This window comes from Panthera leo, chromosome D1 (genome assembly GCF_018350215.1).
Source record: "Panthera leo isolate Ple1 chromosome D1, P.leo_Ple1_pat1.1, whole genome shotgun sequence".
NCBI classification, from domain to species: domain Eukaryota; kingdom Metazoa; phylum Chordata; class Mammalia; order Carnivora; family Felidae; genus Panthera; species Panthera leo.
The window spans coordinates 106,805,847-106,823,628 of NC_056688.1; the positions used below are offsets into that span (position 1 = coordinate 106,805,847).

A 17,782-nucleotide genomic window follows, 5' to 3' on the forward strand; every position below is an offset into this window, starting at 1 on the left:
TCTCCCCACGCCCTCCTCCACCCAGAGGCGCTCGGGTTCCGGCGCCACCGCCTCCTCACCCCTTCCACCCGCGCGCTTCCGGCCGCCCCGTATTTGGGCCCGTCTTGTACCACACTCCACCTGTATACACAGCCCCCGGGCGTGGAATCCGTTTACTGACCTCCTCCATTCGAGGGGGCTCACGGCTTAAAACGACATTGAATTTGAAAGTCATTCGAAGGCAAAGGTCTAGCAGAATGAGAGCACTTTTGGGGGCGTCTGGGTGGCTCAGTCTGTTAAAGCCTCGGACTTTGGCTCAGGTCATGATCTCGTGGTTAGAGGAGCTTGAGCCCCACATTGGGAGGGGGGGGGGTTCTGTGCTGACAGCTCAGAGCCTGGAGCCTGCTTCAGATTCTGCGTCTCCCTCTCTCCCCCCTCCCCCTCGCATTCTGTCTCTCTCTCAAAAATAAACATTAGAATTTTTTTAAGAAAAAATAAAAAGAAAGCACTTTTAACTATTGGGTCTTAAGCCCTCAGCCCCCAAACACGGCACACAGCAGGCATTCCGTGAGTGAATGAATGAATGAATGAATGGATGGATGGATGACCAGACACTGGCCCTTCCTGGCACTGGGCTCTGACTGGGCTGTGACTCCCTAAGAGTAGAACCATCTCCTGTTCACCTCTCTTCCGGCCAGGGCCGGGCAAGTCCCTGAGCCTTGCAGTCAAGATGCTTGGGCCAATCCTGGCCCTGTCACCTGCTAGCTAGAGGGTCCAGGACACCCTTCCCTCTCTGAACCTCAGTGGATTCATCTCTTAAACGGAGGGATGATGGTATCGGACAACATGGAAGTTAATATATAAAAATGCATTCCCCAGAGGGAGAGCAACAAACGAAATGATGCTTGTAAAGTGCTGAGCCTGTTGTGTGGCACGTGGTAAATCCTCATCAGGACACGCTGGCCGCTAACATGAGGAAAGGCACGTGCTCATCCACATCAGGGGTCACTCACTAGCTTCCCAACAGGTGAGTCAGAGGCGATGCAGATACATACCAGAGCTTTATGGGCATTACAAACTGCAGTGCAGATTAAGCAGGTGACTGTAAAACAGTCCAAACCCAGGGTGGAAAGGTTCAGTTTTGAGCCCACCAGACTGACTTCTGCTTCTCCTTACTCCCTGCTTTCTACCAGAAATGTCACTACCCAGATGTCACTTTCCTTTCTCCTCCCACTGTGCTGTGCCAGGAAGAACAAAACAAAAAGCATATGGGGTGGGGGGGTGGGGGGGACCGAGGAGGTCAGGAAAGCGATTGGTACCTTCCACACGGCTCTCAAAAGAGGAGCTCCAGGGGCACCTGGGGGGCTCAGTGAGTTAAGCCCCCAACTCTTGGTTTTGGCTCAGGTCATGATCTCACAGTTCGTGAGTTCGAGTCACGCATTGGACTCTGTGCTGGCAGTGTGGAGGCTGCTTGGGATTCTTTCTCTCTCTCCCCCCTCTCTCTCAAAATAAATAAACATCTAAAAAAAATTTTTTTTAAGGAGCTCTGTAAGACAGACTGCAGGCTGAGAAGCTACCAAATGATGTCGGTCCATTGCCAGCAAGACTCTCCTTAAGCCCCATCCCAAGTCCATCACCACTGTATGGGTGGGAAGCCATGCCAAGATCAACACCAAAGCTCCTGGTCTTTCCTGCAACCACAGTCATGGAGACCCGTTCTTCTTGTGACAGGGGAGGAGTATTATTAACTAATTAATTATTTGCAACGTCCCCATTCTCCTCCTTCTAAGGAGGGGGTGGGCTACTCCAGGATAATCCACTGTTTTGCTGAGAAAGTAGGAGAAAATGGCTCAGGCTTATGCTGAAGGCATGACACCTTGTGGGGATTCCGAGCAGGTAGGGTAGAAGCAGCAGGAAGATCAGAGCAGGAGAAGGAAAGGAGGAAAGGGGCAGGGGGAGGAGAGAGAGGGCAGGCAAGCCACATCTAAGGAAACAGAATCCATTAGAAGTATTTTGTTGAGAACATGAGGGTTTCCGTTGCTTGACATTAACTCTCAAGACCTGAACACTCTTCAGGGGAAAGCTCTATCAGTCAACTGAGTACAGGTTGTTTTTTGTTTTTTTTTTTTAAGTAGGCTCCGCCCAATGCAGGACTTGAACTCAAAACCCTGAAGTCAAGAATCACGTGCTCTGCCAGGAACCCCTTAGCCAGCCAGACGCCCCTGAAGGACGTTTCTTTTAACATTTATCCATTATACTCTGGTGAGGCTTTGTGAATATGCCAGTTCTGACAATTTGCTCTGACCAGAAAAATCAGGTTTTTATGAAAGAAAAGAAAGGTGACGTATAACTTCCTCCTGAATCTCCATCTCTGAAACCCCTCAAGTCCTACTGAAGAGAACAAATCCTTATTGAGAAGCCCTGAAGAGCTTCCCCTGCATAAATGTGCAGCATAACGACCATACTTCCCCTTGAAAGAACATTCCTGAAATGTTCAGCCTTTCTCATCCCACTGTTTGTTAAATGGCCTCACAGTCCCGGGACCTGGGAACTGTAATGGACATTCATTTTTGTCCAGCGGTCTTTCACTGGGTGACTCTGGGTGGTTCTGCCATATCACAGTACTCTATCACCCTGACTGGGGACATCCGTGACCCAGGTCCAGCTATGAGGCCCCAGCCCCCAGGCTATATCCGCTGACCCTGGAAGGAACATATGACCCAACCCAGACCAATCAGAAGCCTTCTCCAAGATGGAGCTATGTACACACACACACACACACACACACACACACACACACACACACACACACACACATTTTAAAATAGGCAGTGGGTCAAAAAAAAAAGCCTCTTTCCTCTGGAGACATTTAAGTGGTATGATGTAAGCCTGGAACCATCTGTGACTTTCCTCCCCTGCAGCATGGAATAAATCCATCTGCTTTTGAATTTGCCAACACATACCTGAGAGAACAGACCTGTGGACATGAGTTCTTCCAGTACTTGGTATCGATTTTACCCCGAGACATCCAAATACAATTGCTTTTTCTTCGATTAAGCTAGTGAGAGTTGAACTCACCTTTGCAAACCGATACATGGAAATCAAAGGCAAGAATGTCAATGTACCAAAGACAAACCAGTTTGCTGGACACACACACCACATCCCCATCCACACACACCCACTTTCCCCTTTCCTTCTCCCCAGCTTATGCTAATGGGGGTATCTGCACTCTGATAGTAGCACCCAAGTATTCACCATCATCTTCGTAGCGTTATCAGTTCGTGAGTTTGCGCCTTCCCTAACTAAACTGTGCGGAACTCAAACAAGACAGCTAGCCTGGCACCTAACGCATGACCACCACTGGCGGGGGAAGGCAGGTGGATGGACAGATGGAGGCTACTGACCCCACCCAGCCTGTTTCAAACTAGAAACATAGTAGAAATCTTCTTTCTTACTGCAGGGCCAAATGGGCTATGTGTGGCGATTAGTCAGTATTTGAGAAGTTCAATGCAACCTCCCCCCTGGCTTCAAGGTCACCACTGAAAGAGAAAGCTTTCGGTAGAGCTTCACCACACCCCAGTCCCAAAGAGGAACCATCTAACCAGATGGGGCGACCAGGTGAAGTGCTACGAGTTCAAAGGTCCTCACAAGTTCGTGTTGTTGTAAATCAAATTTGTGCTCGATTTTAAGCCCCACCACCAAGTGCACAGCCCTCTCGAGCGCTACGCTAGGAAGATTGTTCAGGACTCCTTGGCAGGACAGAGAAAGGGGACAAGCTCAAATCACATTACTACTGCCCACTTTGACATGGAGGTGTCCATCCCCTTAGATCTCCTATTCGCTTTGCCAAGCCCGAATCTAGCTCACAGATCTTCCCACGTTAAAGAATGGAGAAAGGGGGGGAAAAAAAACCCACAGACATGGTGCTATGATCTTTATTCAATTAAATGACCTTACAACTAAGAAACAGAAAACATGCTTTTAAGAAACTAAGAGCATAATCTCATCCCATTGCACTTTTTAAAAAGTATATTAAACTTTAAAGCCATTCAAAGGCAAGGGTCTAGGAGAAAGTATTTTCAACAAATCATTTTTTAAAGAAAAGAAAAAGAACTCTGAGAAGAAAACCTGTATATGCTCAGGATTAATATTGACCCTTTAAGGCTAAAGTCCATGGCAGCATTTAGCCATCTAGATTAGAAAGCTTTGAGAATCAAATGCAACCTTCCCTTGGTCGTAAGAGCACTACATTTAAATTTTAGTTCTGGCACATGAAATTTCTTCCCAGGGAGGAAAAATTTCTTTTGAAAACTTTCTGCTATTAGACCTAGAACTTTGAGAAGTTCCTGATATGGGGCACTTTTGTCACTAATTTTCAAAGTTGTTTTCTCCTTCTTTTTCATTATTATTATTTATGGCTTAAGGTTTTCTGTACAGGAATGACGAGGGGTTCAAGTCAAAGTGCTGAATTTTGTTTTTTAAAAAAAAAAACAACTTTCAAGATAGTTTTTTCAAAATCCTAATTACACTTGTTAGTAAATAGGATACGTGTACATTCATTTTTCAGAGAAGGCACTATGACATCCTGATTTACAACAGCTTTAAGGAGCCTGGATGATCCTCTAGATGAAAGATATCCCCCTTATTACTCTGAACGTGGGAAACTCTCAGCCAGGGTCTCTGGCGGCAGACCACCTACTGTGAGCCTTCGGTGAAAGCTGTCTGTCCACTCGCCTCCAGACAATAGTGAATTGCACTTCCCCATCACATGGGGCGGTCTCTCTCGCTGGTCTGAGCCACCTGCAATACTGTCTTATCGAAGTGGTGACTCCAGGGCCACAACCCAGACCCCCTGAGGCAATCCCTGACATAGAGCTAGGAATCTGAATGTTTTTAAACAAGCCTCCCAAGTTAAGTCTTATGCACTCCAAGGTAGATGAGAGCCACTACCCAAATCATAACTGTAACAGGACATAAGAACACTGTTCCATTGCAGCAAATGGTCTCATACAATGGACTTCTTAAAGTGATTTTAAAAAAATCACTTACACACATGGTTTGTACTTTCATGACTGAAGCTTGTCTTCATTATGCCCTTATTCCTTGACTAAAATTTTGTCAGATCGAAATGTAAGCCAGAAAGATGTAGCCCATTTCTGGCTACCTTACATGGTAGTCATCCTAAATCACCCTAAATTACATTTCCATAGTTCTATTGGGGGGGGGGGGGGGAGTCCTATGAAGATTTCCATATAAATTATTAAAAAAAAGAAAAACTCTAGGAAAAAAAATAAAATGTTTATGAGCCAGGTAGAACACTGGATATGACCTGCTAAGGAAACACACTGCCAGTAACAAGGCAGTTTATTTGTTTGCCTAACTTCACGTTAAAAGAGAAAGAACAGATAAAGCAAAACAGTATTCGTAGACAATTTTACCCAGTATAAAGCAGGCATTAATACACAAACCTCCACAGAACAGACTTCTTGGCATACTGCTAAAATACGGTAGGACTCCAAAGATGCTTACCATCATACACGATCATTAGATTGCTCGTGAAAGAATTGAAATTCTGATTCTATGATTTTTACCATAAAAAGCTAATTGGAAGTATTAAAAAAAAATGAAGAAACATTTTTCCCTGAAATGAATACTTCTCATCGAAATTCTGAAAACCTCCTTTTACACGTTAACAGGAATAGGCCCCGTGTAACCATCTGAAATGAGCACACAAAGATCGCCTGTGTGGGAAGACTGGCCGGGGATGGCAGAGCAACATGGCCAAGCCAACGCTTTCAGTCTGAACTATCCCTCCTCAACGACGTCTCCGACCCACAAACTAAGGGCTGAGGGAAGTTAAGAAGTAAAAGACGTTCCTTTCAACCTGATTATAAATCTCCCCAGGACTATTTAAAGCCAGCAATGAGAATGCATCTTGTATCGAAAAAGATGATATAAAACCATCAACTTCCTGTAAAAATAGGCCAAAGAAAACTCATTAAGGATCCTCATTGATAAAAACTTTATAAACACGCTCCAGAGGCATAGTAAGTTAATAAAAACAAAAATAATAAGGCTTCCCCAGGGTAATTAAGCCAAATTATTTCTTTAAGGTCAAAACAGAAATGGTGACTTAAACAGTTAACTAATCGTTAAGACTGCACTAATCACACGATATATTTATTTTAAAATTTCTAATACTTTAGGATTAAAATAAGTTTTAGACACATCATCCTTTTCTCATTAAAAGCATCGTTCTAGACAATTATTCTGAAAACTATAAATGTGCTTCTACAATGCATTAAAAGCCAAGTATCTCAACGTGTGTAAGGCCTTTCGCTAGTAAGGACAAACCTTCAGGAAAATGAGGGGCCACCTGATATGCACCAAAATTTCAAAGAGAAGCTTTCGATTTAATAGTCAAAACTAAGCATCACTGATATGCAAGTAGACAGTTTTCAGAACAAGCTGGAACTTTCCTAAAATTTAATGGCAACTGAAAAAAATAGCAAGAAGTTCAGGATAAGATGGTATATAAATATGGAAACATAGAACATGCTTGGAACTAGTTCGGGACTTATAAAAATGCTTCGGTGGTGAGGCATCAAAGAAATAAAAAGAAACTTCCTTGATAAAGAGATTACATGCCACACGAGACTTCTTTGTGCCTTCCGTTCAGACTTCACGTATATAGAACCTACACTTGGATTTGGCCTAAGCCTTCCCTATCTCCCCCCCCCCAAAACAAAAAATATCTTAAGAATTAAGGCTCTCAGACCTGAATGTTTATATAAAAACTTGCAGGCAAGTTTTATGAAGTTTTAAAATGTACAATTCACCATTATAAATCAAAGGAAAAGGCAACTAATAGATAAAGTGTTTTTTACCACACAAGGTAAATAAAGGTTTCGTGGATACTTCTAGATACTGTCCACATTTGGGTAGGACTTTGGTCCTTACTAAGCCAAAGCTACTTTAAAGCTACCAATTAATCAAGTGAAGTTAAATAAAGGATGACTCACTAAACAAAACTGACAATGTTAGTAGCTTCGTTATTAAAAATCTTAGTGCGTAGCAAAAGACAAATGGTTTAGATAAAGACCTGATTTACTGCTAGGCCACAAGAACAGGACATCAGCTAAAGGCAGTAATGTTTGGTAACGTGTTTCCTCTAATCCTTAATAAAGTTCCGTTCTTATGCAGAACTCTTGAAAAAACAAGGCCTCTCAAATGATAACCGTGAGTTATATATAATACATATATGTATACAAACCTACAAACAGTGAATCTGACCAAGGCACAAGTTCAAGTGACTTATCAGAGGTCACATGGTTCACTTAAACTCAAGCTTTTTTCTTAAAATATCAAGCTCACTCCTTTTATGATGAGCCACTCTGGCTTTTCAAGGCATGTCTGCTTCTTTTCTAGAAAGAAGCTATAGGAATGAAGGCAAAAATAAAATAAAAGTATATCCCACCAAAACTGTTAGCCTGTCAGGTAATAAAAGACTGGAAATTCCAGGGTACGGTGGATTTCAACGTGATACAATCTTCCCACACTATATGGCAAACAGGATTCTCTAATATCGTAAGATTTTAAAAGTGTAATGGCATCGTTTTCAGCCTTTTGTTCCGAAACTTTTGCAAGTTTTGTAAACTGTTTAAAAAGAGGAAGGTATAAAAAGAACGGACAGGTTTCACCCCAAAACAGCATCTTCCATGAGGTTATCCTCAATCCCCTCCCTATCATGTCCTCAAAAGCCTGGATTCAATCTTAAAAGGCACGAAGTGGCACATTCAGGATTTAAAACCACATTTGCATTTTCTCCTTTCGCCTTCTCCCCCTTTAAAGTGCACAAAGCAGAGTAACAAGGAAATAGACACAGGCTTGGATCTATATCGGCAAGGAAAAGAAACGCTTCCAACAGAAATGGAAGTATGTGTAAGAATTTGAAGCCACGGGAAAGGTCTGTTCATTTATTACTGCTGAGTCTCAGCTCTTCCCGGATGATTCCCAGATCTGTGTTCCTCTGGACCTGGACCTGTGGCCGTGGCCGAAACCCAGAAATCGGTAGGGGCTGGCTGCGTTCTGGTCGGATCCTCTTGTGAAGATGCTACTGAGCTTTCTTATCCGCGGGTGGCCTCCCAACAACCGCTTCCCTCACAGCGGCCTGAGTGGAATTACCCATATGGGACGTAGCCTGCAAAAGTCCATTTGTTCAAACACGTAAGTTAATAAAATACAACACAGCGCCGAGAGAGTAAGACCGCGGAGACAAACTTTCAGACATCTCGTTCTACAGCACGGGTATGTTACGGAAAACGGGGAAATGAAAACACAGGTGTTGGGGGAGCAAGTGGCGGCAGCAGACCCCCAAGAGAGCCCGCTGAGCCCCTGCTCTGTGACTGTACGTAGCAGGGCGGGCAGCTCTCCTGGCTTCTCACAAGCTTCTGACTTAACCGATCTGTTCATGTTACTCAGAAAAAGAAATCAATCAGGGTCTCAAATATCTGTAAATCTGGAGGTCACGTCAATGTCAAAAGCCACTGGCTTGTTGAAAGATCTGAAGTGAAAGAGATGCCATCCATTAGAACTCAAAACGGAAAATTTTCAAAGCTCTTGATTTTCAGGGAAGCAAATTAACCTCAGATCAGGGAGAATCACACAGGAATGGTCTGAAGAGCATGTGGTTAGAAGTTTCCCATGATAAACACAGTATGTCCAAGTTGAAACTCTGTTTGCATCAGAGGAGAGTTTTTAGGCATGAAAACAAAATACTAGGATTAAATACTAATATCCTCAAGAAGGATGATACAACATCATGTCTATCAAAAAAACCCAAAAGAAAACAAAAAGCCAGGGGAAGTTTCTCACGCCTTCCTTCTTTCACTATGAAACTCTTTCAAATGGAAATACTTTACAATAAAAGCACAAGCATCCGTCCCTTGTCAACCCTCAGCCTTGTCAGCTGGCACCACTTACCTGCTCTAACACGTACGCTGCACCAGAATCAATTGCTCCGCCCAGCTCACGATACTGACCAGAATACCTGATGTATCCCCACGTGAGAAGGGCTATTAACAGCAGTCCAACCATGCAGTTGAACAGCTGGGCCACAACCTCAAGACCAACGAAGCCAGTGAGGCCTGAGGCGATGTACAAAGCCACAATGCCTGTGAAAAGCACCGCGGGGGTTCGGAAGGTGCTGAAGACATTCTTGCTACCATTGTGTTTGCAGAAATTCTCATACAGTTCGTTGATTTCCTCCTCTAGCTCCTGCTGATAGCGGAGACTAAAATCCTTCCCACCCATCTTCTTGGTCTTCTTAAAATGGTCCAGAGCAAGTTGTTTGAATTCACAGTGCTTCTCCTCTAGAATGTCTGGAGACAAATAAGGTTTCTCTCCTCCACAAACCTAAGAAGAATAAAGACACAGGTGTTGAAGATGCCTTCGAAAACAGGTGCCCAACGAAACAAGTGAAAACACTGCAAAAGAATGTTTTCATATATTAGAAATGAACTGTAAAATGGTGACCAAGACCAATAAAGTCTGGTTTCACCTCCTCTGAAAAGTGCACTTACATAACCAGGGTGACACTGATCAGTGACAGCAACGACACTGTAAGAAAGCCTTGGTTAGAAATGGTAATAATTGGAAGACCCCTATTACCCAGGGGACCTGAACACAGCTTTGCTGCCTCATCACGTTAAGATGCGGTAAACAGGGTGAGGTTGGGCCTCCGAAGGCAGCAACGGGCCCAGGTTATATAGATCTCTCAGAAGACGACACATGCCCAACATACCTCCTCCATGTTGTTGTAATAGATGTCTTTGGCAGACGCCGCAGCTGCTAAATTGTTGGCTTCAGCAGTGGCCTTTTAAGAAAGGAAAGCATAAACTATGGATCCTTCCTCTTTTAACATTCTTCCAGAATCTCCTCTCACCCTATCCCCGTTCACTTTTTTATGATCCTTCTGCCATTATTTAGGTTCCCATATAGCCCTATTTATAAAATAAAATATAACTTTTCTTCCAAATTTTCTGCCCCAAAAGTTCTTATATGTAAGAATCTTATCGTAAAGTAAACTTCTAAAAATATCATTCCCTTTGCTTCAATTTTAAATGTTAAGAAACAGATATGAGTCAAAAAAGGGAAAAATTTATCTGTACATGAATCCCAAGCTCTGGCTTCCTTTGTGAAAATGTTTCGCTATTAAAGAAATAAACCTTTCGGGGCGCCTGGGGGGCTCAGTCAACTGAGTGTCCGACTTCGGCTCAGGTGATGATCTCGCAATTTGTGAGTTCGAACCCCACGTCAGACTCTGCTGTCAGCACAGAGCCCTCTTCAGATTCTCTGTCGTTCCCCGCCCCACCCCTCCTTATGCACACATGCTCTCTCTCACTCTCAAAAAGAAACATTAAAAAAAAAAAAAAAGAGGAGGGGGGCCTGGGTGGCTCCGTCGGTTAAGCGTCTGACTTCAGTTCAGGTCATGATCTCGCGATTCGTGGGTTTGAGCCCCACGTGGGGCTCTGTGCTGACAGCCCAGAGCCTGGAGCCCGCTTCGGATTCTGTGTCTCCCTCTCTCTCTCTGCCCCTCCTCTGATCACACTCTGTGTGTCTCTCTCAAAAATAAACAAACATTATAAAAATTTTAAACAACAACAAAAATAGAAGAAACATTTGGCAGTAAATTACCTTACGTTATGCACCTGAAAGTCAGAAATTATATATTTTAGTGAAATTACATCTTGAAAATACCAAAATATTGAAAATAAAAATCTCTGAAAACAAAAAACCTGACTAAAGAAGTATGTCAGGATTTAGTAGACCACAGATAACAGGAAAGTAATTTGTCTAAGATGAGTGGGCCCGGCCTACCAGGCGTAATAAAAAAACCGTGCTCTCCCCGGGATGTCTGGCGGGAAGACTCGGGGAAGATCCGTTCTGCTTTAACTGTACCACCGGGAATACGCACAAAAAACCCAGAAGGCAGTCACACTCCCATTCTCATATATGGGCCACCAGGAACCAAACAGGATCACTTAAGAGGTCAAAGAAGTGCTCACCTGAAGCATGGACTTGGGATGAGGCAGATCTTCTCCTTGGTAAATTTTAATATATGCCTTAGGATATAAACGTAAAAAGAACTATGAAAAATGTCATTCTGTCACTTTCAGTCACATTTTAACTTTTTAAAAGTGACCGTACAACTGCATTTTCCTAAAGACCTAGATCAACACCCAGGAATTAGCAAAAACACAACACACCTTTGAGTGCATGTTAGCGTATTTTGAGTTAACTGAAAGTAGCTCTCAAGCAGCACGAGCCTACCAAGGCTAGGATTCCCACCAGATTCCCCATGCACACTGGCCTCACCACTGCCTGTGGGCACAGTGACCATCCGCCTTGAGGTAGTCGTGTCACATCTAGGTGCCGTCTCCTCCTACTCACAGCAACTTCCTAACCACCTCCTGTCCACACCATCTTCCTTGAGGAACAATCTTCCTTTAGCCACAGTAATTACTCCTCTAAGAAAGTGCAAAGAACATTCATTTGGTTCCTAGACCGATACTGCCACCCAGTGGCCCGCTCCCGGAAGGAGCCCGAAGGCTCTGAAAATGCCTCTCACCATCTCCCGTGAAACTTGCCCCCTTCAGCTTTAAAATAGTGAAATTCAAAGTTAGTTTACAGCCTAGACCAGTTTCACCAAACATCACATTATTTTGATAATTAAAACCCATATTTACCTTAAAATACTCCAATAGCCCCCGACAGGTGACTTTTGAGCCATTGATCTCCTTTTCCATTAAATTAGCCGGGTTTAACACAAATGGAATCAGGGTCTGCAACTGCTCTTTGAACTCACTGGCAATATCTGTTCACGAGACCACGAAGAAGCAGACAATAAGCGAAGCAGACTTACTCAACCAAGCTGAGCATAAAATGTGATCTTCATAGTCTGTTTTAACATCCGCTAGTTGAAAGTGAAGGGAGGGGGTCCCAACTGTGTCTGACACTCTCTGCCTATGACCAGGCTGCGGTCGGACCTCTGTCTGCATGTACTCTCACTGTCCCCTTCCCTCCCTTCTCAGGATTGTTTGCGGGGTTTTTTTTTTTTAAGTGTATTTGTATTTATTTTGAGAGAGACAGACAGAGGAAGAGGGAGAAGGAATGAGCGGGGAAGGGGCAGAGAGACAGGGAGAGAGAGAATCCCAGGCAGACACCAAACTCCACGCTGAGCCCAAACGGGGGCTCAACCTCATGGGCCTGAGCCAAAATCAGGAGTCGGACACTTAGCTGCCTGAGCCACCCAGGCACCCAGCAAAGGATTTTCTAAAACACGACTTTAAAAGTACTTCACAAGAAGCAAAAACAATATAACAGCAGGGAGGGGGACGAAACATAAGAGACTCAAATACAGAAAACAAACAGAGAATTGCTGGAGGAGTTGTGGGAGAGGAGATGAGCTGAATGGGTCAGGGGTATCTACTCCTGAAATCACTGTTGCACCATGTGCTAACGTGGAGGTAAATTATAAAAAATAAATAAGTTATAGAAAGTAAAGAATGCAAAAAAATACATAATAAACCTTCAAAAATAAAAATAAAAGTACTTCAAAAAATCAAAAGTTAATGAATTCAACCACATTAAAACTAAGGCACCATTAAAAAAAAAAAAAAAAGACAAGACACAGATGGGAGAATATATGTGCAACACATAACCAACCAGCAAAGCTTCATATCTTAAAATACACATATAGGATCTATGCGTTGCATAGAAAGACAAGCCCCGTCTGAAACTGAACAACACGCATAAGTAGGAACTGCAGAGGAAAGGAACCATGAAGGAAACATGAATGTAAATAAATACATGAAAAGATATTCAACCCCATGAACAATCAGAAAAATGCAATTTAAGACCATAACGACATATTATTCTCTATCACTACTTTGGCAAAAACTAGAAGTCTGAAAATACCAAGCACTGCCAAGGATATGCATCAACGGGAACTTCTGTATACACTGATGAAGGGAGCGTAAACTGAACTACACTTGGGGAAACAACTGGCATTATCCAGTTGAGGGGAAAATACACAGATTCCAACATCCAGTAGTCTTGCTTCCAAAGCACGTACCCTCAGGAAACTCTCATTTATCCATATATACCAGATTGTGCATGGCAGCACTGTTCATAATAACAAGTAACTGGAAAAGCTTATATTTCTATTGAGAATAAACTGTGTTATATTCACAGAAGGCACAATTACGCACAAGGAAAGTGAATGAACTACAACGACATGCGATGATACAGATAATCTCAGAAATAAAACACTCAATGAAATGCAACGCATACTGTTTTTAATAAGTCAAAATTAAAGAAACTTGGCAACAGACTGATTCAAACACAAGCAATGGTTGTTGTTTTTTTTTTAATTCAAGGGTAGAATAAGCAAAATTTAGAACAGTGGTTAATTCTGTGGGGAGGCAGGGAGATGGGATAGGGAAGAAGCACACAAATGCAGAAAACAGTACTGGTAATGTTCTAGACAAGAATTGGCAAACTACAGCCCTCGGGGGCAAATACGGCCTGCAAACTGTAATTGTAAATAAAGTTTTATTGCAACACAACCGTGTCTTCACTTATGCATTGTCTATGGCTGCTTTCTTGCTACAACAACAAAGCTGAATAACTGTATGGCCCACAAAACCTACAATATTTACTATCTGGTCCATTACAGAAAAAACTTGTCAATTCTGGTTCTAGATATTAAGTTGGGCAGTAGGTTTGTGATGTTCATTATATGATGTACTAAGCTTTACCTATACAAGTTCCACATATTCTTTTATGTGTGTAATACTGCTACATTCTTTGGTAGTTGGGCCAAGCTTTCTTCTGTACTGATTCATCAGCTGATCTCCTTCTCCCCTACTAGGGGCCTGTTTCTTAGAATACAGTCACTCTTCACAAACTAAATAAATATGCTATCCTTATGTGTACTAAATTCTCCAGTTTGTTTGCCTTTTTTTTTAAGTTTACTTATTTATTTCGAGAGACAGAGAGAGAGAGAGAGAGAGAGAGCAGAGGAGGGGCAGAAAGAGAGCGAGAGAGAGAGAATCCCAAGCAGGCTCTATACCATCAGCACAGAGCCTGACGCGGGGCTCGAACTCACGAACCGTGAGATCACGACCTGAGCCTTACCTGACTGAGCCACCCAGGCATCCCTGTTTGTCTTTTTATAACATGCATAAAACTATTACATACTCAAACCGACACCATTTTTCTTTGGCAATTTCTTTTATTCCTCCTAATTTTAAGGAGTCCTTCCCCAATTCCAGAGGTCTAATAAAATTAAATTTTCCCCCATGCTTTAATTTTTATAATTTAACTTTGTAATCTATCTAGAATTTATTTATGCTTCATAAATTGAAATCTACATGGCATTTCTCTGTAAATAGTAATAGGTACTTCTCATCTCCACCAACTCACATCCCATCTTAAATAACTGACCAATTATAAAACCTCTTGACATCGAAAAATTGTTTAGGTTTATAAATCTGTCCTACCAAAAAGTAAATTGGTACCGATCTCCCACCCAAATACTCTTAATTCTATATTCTCCTCAGGATGGCGCCAAAGTATGGCCTATGCAAACGTTAAAAAGGGATCAATCCCCATATTACATATTGATTTGTGGCTTAATGTATGATAAAGGTGACATTTCAACTGGTGGGGCAAGCTGGACTATTCTATAAATACTTTTGGAACAAATGAGCCGCCATTCAGAAGTAAGATGAATCTAAATTGGATCATAAGTTATAATGTGATAGATGAAACTGCAAAATTTCGAGAAAAAAACGGGACAAATTCTTCATGACTTGAAGCAAAACATGCCTAAAATTGTGCGTATACTATGCTATTCTGTGTATACAGTATTCATATCTGCTGGCACACTCTAAAGAAAACTCTGGAAGCCTATAAAAATGGAAGAGAGACTTTTCACTGAATACTTTTTAATCCTTTTTGAGATTTTAAACATGTGAATGTATCACGTATTCCAAAAAAAACCTTTTTTTTTTTTTTTTGTTTTATGGCTTCAACTTTTATCATATCGGAAGACTAAGGGCTTCAAAAATATTTCACTCAAGGAACTGGCACAATCTAGACACCACAGACTGTTCCTAAACCCAGTTTTACCCAGATTTAAAGACCCTTAAGCATTAATGCTTCTCTGAAGGCTGTACCAAAATACTAGTTTTAGACTCAGAATAGACAAGAATGGTCTCCTGATAATCTCAAAATCCCGTGCTGTCAAAAAAAGACAGTGCCCTACAAACTCTTCAGGTTAATTTCTAGCTAAACAACTCAGTGGTGGGGCACCTTGGTGGCTCAGTCCTCGATTTCGGCTCGGGTCATGATCCCAGAGTCACAGGATCAAGCCCTGAGTTGGGCTCCATGCAGAGCATGGAGCCTGCTTAAGATTCTCTCTCTTTCTCTCTCTCTCTCCCTCTGCCCCTGTAACCTGCTCATGCTCTCTAAAATAAACTTAAAAAACAAAAACAAAACAAAACAAAACAAAACTCAGTGGTTACTGCATTAAGTCTCTCTGCTCTAGAAAATACAAAGATCACAGTTTTCTTTATGGTGATGACACAGTCATCTGTGTCTGATGAAAGGGGTCTTAAAAGTGAGCTAATCTAGCCAACAGGAAGCAGCAGCAGTTAAGCAGTAATTACACCAAAACTAAGATTGTGTTTGGCAAGTGTTCACCTCTGAATAAATGGTCATTCTTTAAAAATAAATAAAACAGGGGCGCCTGAGTGGCTCAGTCGGTTAAGCAGCCGACTTTGGCTCAGGTCATAACGGTCTGTGAGTTCGAGTCTCATGTCAGGCTCTGTGCTGACAGCTCAGAGCCTGGAGCCTGCTTCAGTTTCTGTCTCCCTCTCTCTGCCCCTCCCCTGCTCACACTGTCTCTCTCTCTCTCTCTCTCTCAAATAAAAAATAAACATTAAACAAAAATTAAAAAAAAAAAAAAAGATCCTCCTATGGATTAGGCCTAACTGCTCTCAAGCTAATGTCTTTCTCAGGTTATATGGAATAGGGCAGCAGGATCTCAACCAAGTCACTGTACAAGGATATACTTGAGAAAATACAGCATCTAGGCATTTTCTTTAACTCTGAAAAGTACATCAGCTCTATTTACAGGTCCCCACAATAAAGTGTATGTGGTTCTCAGTCAAGCACCTGCCAAATACTCCAAGTCACCATTTGCAATTTAGCATCCAATTTATGCTTCACTCAAAACCCTTCTTTTAAACACCGTTTAGATTTCCTAAAATTACAAAATATCTGTCTCCAAAGCTACGAAGTACACAGACCTTTGCAGAGCTAATAAGAATTCTTTAGGAACAATCCTAATGACTATAGTTCCTGAAACAGACACACAAGGGTAGATTATAAACATATTGTTGAAGTAAAGCAAAAAAGGAATTTTTTATTTTTCAGATCTTTTCTTAAAAACATAATTATAAATACATATTTTGGAATAAATAGGATCATACAACATATGCTACTGTGCAATCTTTTTACATTTAATAATATGTCACAGACAACTATGTAAATACATACAGATCCATCTATCTACCTTAACCTTTTGGAAGACTTTTAATAGCTTTTTTAAATAAGCTTTTAAAAGTGCAGAGGTACTAGGGCGCCTGGGTGGCTCAGTCAGTTAAGTGTCCATCCAGCGCTCGATCTTGGCTCAGGTCATGATCTCACAGTTCGTGGGATCAAGCCCTGAATCAGGCTCTGTACTGTCAGCCCAGTGTTTGGGATTCTCTCTCTCCCTCTCTCTCTCTCTCTGCCCCTCCCCTACTCGCCCTCTATCTCTCAAAATAAAGAAATTAAAAAAAATAGTTTTAAAAGTGCAGATATACCATAATTTCACTAACTCCTCAAAAACACCCATTTGTTTCCAATTATTCCCTGTTATGCTACAGTAATATATATCCTTGTCCATACATTTTTATCTGCTTGAAATTCTGGATCAAAGAACATAAACATTTAAAATTTTGATACTGACACATAAAGACTGAATCTGTACCAATAAATTTGCACTTTGTTAATTATTTTGCTGCTACACATATTTTTATGAGTATATACTGACCATTTGCATTTCTTCTTTGGGGACTTGCCTTTTCACATAAGAGAGGAAGATTTTAACCTTATAAATGTGTTTTGAACATCAATGGTGGATGAGGGAACCAAATAATAATCATGAGGCTAAAAGTTGCTTATATAGAATTTGTTCCCTATTTTATAGATATATGAAAATTAGCACACTGAATACTCAGTGATAAGCTGTTCATAATTTTTAAATACATACAGGGTTGAACAGTAACCCCCCAAAATGCATATCCTCCTGGAATCTCAGAATGTGACCTTGTTTGTAAATTACATACATAACTAGATGAGATCCTACTGGATTAGGGTGGAACCTAAATCCAAACAGTGGTGTCCTTATCAGAAGAGAGAACACACAGAGATACACAGAAGGCAGCCATGTGATGACAGAGCCCGGAGTGACACAGCCACAAGCCACGGGGTACCCAGGCTTGCCAGCAAACCCCAGAAGCTAGGAGAGAAGCACGGGACAGATTCCCCCTCAGAGCTTCCAGAAGGAATCAATGCTGACACCATGATTTTGGAATTCTGGTCTCCTGAACTGTTAGGGCAGTAAATCTCTGTTGTCCTAAGCCACCAGTTTGTGGTACTTTGTTACAGAAGTCTTAGGAAAGATACAATA

General features: G+C 41.9%; 1 protein-coding gene across 5 annotated transcripts in view; it reads right to left on the minus strand.

Annotated features, from left to right (window-relative positions):
- Window positions 1–3,898: 3,898 nt before the first annotated feature.
- Window positions 3,899–17,782, minus strand: part of ATL3 (atlastin GTPase 3) — a 48,795-nt gene continuing 34,911 nt past the window's right edge. For 4 of the 5 annotated variants that reach the window (XM_042905146.1, XM_042905144.1, XM_042905147.1 and 1 more), the window contains 5 exons: window positions 11,727–11,854; window positions 11,046–11,102; window positions 9,782–9,853; window positions 8,962–9,393; window positions 3,899–8,179 (listed from right to left, as the gene is read on the minus strand). In XM_042905146.1, the coding sequence (XP_042761080.1) occupies window positions 8,093–8,179; window positions 8,962–9,393; window positions 9,782–9,853; window positions 11,046–11,102; window positions 11,727–11,854 (776 nt within the window). In that variant the 3' untranslated portion in view covers window positions 3,899–8,092. The remainder of the gene's footprint in view (window positions 8,180–8,961; window positions 9,394–9,781; window positions 9,854–11,045; window positions 11,103–11,726; window positions 11,855–17,782) is intronic. The other variant, XM_042905145.1, reaches the window with a different exon arrangement.